Below are 5,755 nucleotides of genomic sequence, written 5' to 3' on the forward strand. Positions count from 1 at the left end.
TATTCGAAAATAGCTCCTAGGATTTACAAGTAATTTTAGGAGAAGAAAAATGCTAAACACTTGATTATTTTTGTTTTTCCCTAGGTTTTTGCTGCAGTTAGTTTCTTCAGCATCTGTTCTAGATCACACCCCTGTCCTTCTAAATGTAGTGGAGACCAACCCTTTCAAACATCTTACCCATCTCTCTCTGAAGTTCCTACCAGGAAGTGATGCAGAGTTAAAGAAGTTTTTAGCCAGCTGTTTGAAATGCCTCAAGGTAAAATGAAGCCTTGTCACAGCTGCACTAGGCCTTGACGCCGTGTGTGCTTAAGCATTCTTTTTCAGTCTTCATTGTCAAAAGTATGTACCAGTTGGTATGATCTGGTTTATTTTTTACTCTAGCTCATATATATCATCACTTGCAGCTATTTGGGTGCATGTTCTAATGTTACTATTTGGGTGCATTTTACTGTTACTATTTGGGTGCGTGTTACTGTCACTCTAGCAGTGCAAATACTTTGTGTGTGTCCAGCTGAGTGCTGTAACTTGAACTGGCAGAAACTGGGCTGTTGGACCCAGGCAGCGCTGCTGAACGCCTCATGGCTCTGTGTCACAGCCGCGTGCCCACTGGCCCTGCAGCTGCCAGAATAACGCACTGTAACCTTTCCGTCTTTTGTGGTGCAGCGGGGCTTCGGAACGCGTGCCTGCATGTGCGGTTCTAAGGCTTTGGGGGCTTCGAAGGGCCCGTGGCTGTAAATTGCAAATGAGAAGGAGAGGCTGATGCAGGGAGCAGCACGTCAGCTTTCAGTTAAGGAGAGAGCGATGGCCTCATGGTTTGACTGTTGCCAGTTTCATAGCCTGGGATTTGTGTGTCCCCTGCTGTTACACACTGCTTATAGGCACCTCATCAGCCACTGTAGTAACATAACTTTACAGTATTTCACTGGATTTGTTGTTCATGCAAGTCCTTTGGAAATGAGTATTTCTACGGTACTATTTCTTTATAGAAACTTGGCAAGAATTCAGGGTTTTTACTTTGTGAGCTAATGCTTTTCCTTTTAAAATTATTAATTATATCTTATTCAGTATAAAGTTTATTTAGTAAGATGATTTTTCCACAAATATAATGGGTATGTGGTTGTTTAGGCAGGGTATGCTCATAAAAAGGAAGCTAAATAAGACTCGTATTTTGGGAGCTAAAGATTTGATTTGATGTCAATTTGTACGCAGGAAGACAAAGTGATGTTGGAAGAAAAGCTTAGAAAAACTGAAGAGGATCTTAGCAGACAACTGAGCTACACTCAACAGGTAATATAAATTTTTAACTTCCCTGTGGACTTTTTTTAATCTGTGAAAAAGGTACCTTCCTGTGGGCTGGTCACTTAGCCATGGTAATTGATTTGAGGGTGAGTGAAAAGAAGGGAAGTAGCCTCGTGTAGCTTGTCTTGAGGATGAGTAAAGTGTGCAACTGAAAAATAAAATTTAGTTCTTGCAGTACTAAACCAGAATTTTATTTTGTACAGAGGTTTGCACATGCACATACAAATTGTATACTAAATATACGATAGGGTGACGATAAATACACTACATATTACATGAATGGCTGGAAATGCCTGTATTTGGAAAAATTGTGAAACACCGATAAATAAATCAGAAGTCTTGGACTTCATGTGACTTACTGCTTCTTGCTTTTTGCAGTCAGCCCGGTAATGACATTTTTTTTCAAGATGATGATTTGAGTCAAATTCTAGAATTATCAAGGTGACTTTTTTGACTACCATGAGACAGAAAAATTCCATTAGAACTCCTTTCATGGAGCTTTTTGGAATGGAATACTTGTTAGCCTCATCTTTAAGGAATAGTAAGGAACAGTGTTGACTGAAATGCCTGAATTTTTAAAACTCTCTGTGCTTTGTCAAACAGAGCTTGTCCGAGAAGAGCCGAGAACTAGACAAACTGAAAACCGAATGGACGTCGTACACTACAGCTCTAACAAACAAACACACGCAGGAGCTGACAAACGAGAAGGAAAGAGCTCTCCAGGTATGACAGCAGGAAAGAGCTGACGATATCCTTGAATGCAAATGGCTCCTTGGCTTAGTTTTCAGTCTTACTGAACAGCTGCTTAGTTTCTTTGCTTCTCATAGGCACAAGCTCAGTACCAACAACAGCATGACCAACAGAAAAAGGAGTTAGAAAATTTGCATCAGAAGAGCATTCAACAGCTGCAGAACAGACTCTCAGAACTCGAAGTCATCAATAAAGACCTAACAGAAAGGAGATACAAGGGAGACTCCACAGTCAGGGAACTGAAGGCAAAGCTGTCTGGCCTAGAAGATGTACGGCTCACTGCTCCTTTCCATAACCACACTTACTGGTCTGTAGAGCACTAACACTGCCAGCCTATGGTCTATAGAAAGCATGGAATGTTAAGGTTGTTCAGCTCCTCTTCATTCCATGTTATGCTTGCTATTCAGATATGTCTGTTTAAATTACAATTACAAGCTTTATGAAATTTAAAAAAATAAAAATTTCCTTCCCCACATTCTAGGAATGCCAAAGAGCAAAGCAGGAGGTGCTGTCGCTGCGGCGGGAGAACACTACTCTGGATGCGGAATGTCATGAAAAGGAGAAACTTGTTAACCAGCTACAGACCCGGGTTGCTGTGCTGGAACAAGAGATCAAAGATAAAGATCAGCTGGTTTTTAGGACAAAAGAAGTATTAGATGCGACACAAGAACAAAAGGTTACTTTGAGTTTCAGAATAATTTTCTCTGAAGCTCTGTAGAACTTTCTTAATTACAGTCTCTGTAGATTAGCTGCTGACCAGTTTTTACTAGCTAGCAAGCTTTCAAATGTGGTTAAAAATTCTAATTTATGGCATCTAAAGTATACTGGATTCAGTTTTACAAAGGTCACCACTGCTTTAATACTGTGCTGGTATAAAATCAGTGGTACCTTTTGTAAGCAAAAAAAGGGTGAATTGAGATCCTGTGTAATTTGACTGAAAAGCAAGGCCTGAATTTCTTGTAAGGATTAGCTCTCAAAGAATTACTGAGGTTTGACTCAAAATCATAAGAGATGTCTATCATGTACAGTATTTTTAATCTTATTTTAAAGGTGATACTGGAAGAGAATACTGAGAAGAAACAAAGTCATATTGAAAAACTGGAGACAACAATTAAATCGCTGTCAGCTGAACTTCTTAAGGTTTGTTTGAACATGCCATTAGCCTTATGAAATGTTTTCCTTATTTTTCAATGTGTTAATTTTGATAATATCTGATTTATTCTTTGAATAGGCTAATGAAATTATCAAGAAGTTACAAGGAGATTTGAAAACTCTAATGAGTAAATTAAAATTGAAAAATACAGTAACAATTCAACAGGAAAAACTACTGGCAGAAAAAGAAGAGAAACTTCAGAAAGAGCAGAGAGAACTGCAGGAGATGGGACAGTCTCTTCAAATGAAAGACCAGGAGGTATTGTGAGAAATATTGTGTGATATGTTCACCCTCGGGCTTGTCAATGCTGAACAGATGCAGCATGACGATTTTGTGTGCTTTAGCTTATTTGCAGCAATAAGGTCTTAAATCTTACTCTGGAATAGAATGTAATTTTTACTTCTTAGATAACACATTTATTTAAGCGTGTAATCAGCTTCACATTTTTTTCACGTTAAATTGATTTGGAAGAGCCGTCCATCCACACGGAAGATAAGTAAAATTGCATTAAGCGTGCAGAGCAATAGAATGGATGAATTGGCACGCGTCGGAGGGCGTGTTCACGTGCAAGTTGGTGAAGGAGGCAAGAACAGGGTGAACTTTTTCTTCCATTACGTATATTCCCCTGCTTAGAGTCCTTACATTATTTAATCAAGGAAAAATGAAGGTTGGAAGTGTTTCTGGCTACCACCTTGTTGAAACCCTAGTTAAAAGTAGGGCTTATTTTAAAAGAATTGTCATACTGCTTTTGCAACTTTATGGGTTCTTTTTAATTATTTTTTTTCCTGTAGTTTGTGACTGCAGTAGCTGCTGATGGTGTTATTATTCTGGGAATATTACAGGTTTGCAAGCTACAAGAACAGCTAGAAACTACAATGCAGAAACTAGAAGAAAGTAAGCAGTTACTGAAAACCAATGAAAACGGTAGGTTTGTACAGTTTAATTTTTTCCTCTTCAAAAATTAATGATCTAGCAACTCCTGAAAATTAATGGAATCAGTAATATTGCTTTACCTGTGTGGAGTTTTTTTTGTTTGTTTTTTTGTGTGTTACAAAAAAAGCTCTAAGTGTTGTTTATGGAAAATAAAGCTTCTGTCTGCAGTGGGTGTGCAGCAGCCTTGAGCTGGGAGCCTTTGCCGCTGGTGCCTGGGGCAGCGTGTGGGCAGGGGCTGACCTGCGGGGAAGAGCAGAAAGGGGCTGTCGGGGCCGAGGCGGCAAAAAGGGTCTTCATGAGAGTGGGGCTTCCAGTGATGCTTACATGAAAACCAGCCCAGCACACCCACCTGTTGTTTGAGGAAGGGCCACTTGCAATTTTAAACAGCCCGTAAGAGGTAGGAAGTGAGCTTTGACCTTTTTCTTCTCTCCTCAGTGATCACTTGGTTAAACAAACAGCTGAATGAGGTTCAGATGGCCAAGAAGCTGGAGACTCCAGCCAGTGCCCATGCTGGCGTCCGGGCTGCCCTTTCCCCTCATGGTGTGGTAAGATACAGCTATAAATAACGTGCCTAGAGTTTTGGGTGAGCGTTTTGGTTGGTTGGTTTCATTGTGTGTTTGGCTGGGTTTTTTTTTTTCTAAATAACAACAAACACCTTGGTGGGTGCTAATTGATGCCCTGACCTTCTAAGAGAGAATTTTTAAGCTCTTACTTATGAAATAAAGAAACCAGTGCAGAGTTAGCTTGGAAAAGATGAAGTGCAGGGTAAATGGGAAATACAAAAGCAGGCATTTTTATGTTGTGAGATTAACTTCCATGCTAATTATCTTTGCAGCAGTTGAAAAAGGAAGTGTACTATTTGAATACTCCTGTTAGTGATAATTAGAGATGTGAAAATAAAGGGTAGGAACCATTGCCTGCTGTGTTTGCTGAATGCCCTTGTTCCCTTGGTGCCTACACCTTGTGCTGCCCCTGTGTACAGGTGGCTGTTGTCACCTGGCAAGTGCTGGGCTGCCTGCTCTGTAGAGGAAGGGCATATTCATGCAAAGAGGTATCTGATTTAGAGCTAGATACATAGAATAGTTCATCAGTTACAGGGCGTGGAGATTATTATAAGCTTATAGTTATTAGCTCACAGTGTGTAACTAAGATGTAAAAAGTTACAAGTTTTCCTTAAGAATGCGTATCTGGGTAAAATAATGTTTTCTTTCCATCAGGAAGACTGAAATGAGCGTTAGCTTTGTAATAGCAGTTAGGTGTTAACTTTGTGATTTTGAATCTCTACAAACAGTTCCTTAGAGAATAACTTTTCCTCCTTTATGGGCGTATTCTGTTTGTCTGACAGCCTGACCGACCACCCTTCCCCAGCGCAGGAATCGGGCACCCCCCTTCTCCGCTGTATCCCTTCCACAGCTTGACAGACCCAGCGCACAGCAGAAGTGTCAGTTCCCAAGGTCCAGTCCCAAAGGTGAGCGCTCGGGCAAGGATGTGATGGCACAAAATACCAAAGCTTAACATTTTCAGAAACGCTTTAGTAGAGTACTAGAATATACAATAAATACTTAGACATTTTGAGTGTTTGACAAACTAAGTGTTTATACAAACACTATATATAAATAT

At 40.1% G+C, this 5,755-nt stretch overlaps 1 protein-coding gene across 1 annotated transcript; it reads left to right on the top strand.

The window, feature by feature from the left end:
• Nucleotides 1-82: 82 nt before the first annotated feature.
• Nucleotides 83-5,603, top strand: SASS6 (spindle assembly 6 homolog (C. elegans); the record flags this gene model as incomplete). Its single annotated transcript, XM_009868561.1, has 10 exons — nt 83-256; nt 1,210-1,287; nt 1,903-2,022; nt 2,127-2,318; nt 2,531-2,725; nt 3,100-3,189; nt 3,281-3,460; nt 4,045-4,126; nt 4,571-4,680; nt 5,481-5,603. Coding segments are annotated over 10 exons (1,344 nt in total), but the record flags the coding sequence as incomplete, so codon positions are not given.
• Nucleotides 5,604-5,755: the final 152 nt, after the last annotated feature.

Source organism: Apaloderma vittatum, unplaced genomic scaffold (assembly GCF_000703405.1).
Source record: "Apaloderma vittatum isolate BGI_N311 unplaced genomic scaffold, ASM70340v1 Scaffold45540, whole genome shotgun sequence".
NCBI classification, from domain to species: Eukaryota; Metazoa; Chordata; class Aves; order Trogoniformes; family Trogonidae; genus Apaloderma; species Apaloderma vittatum.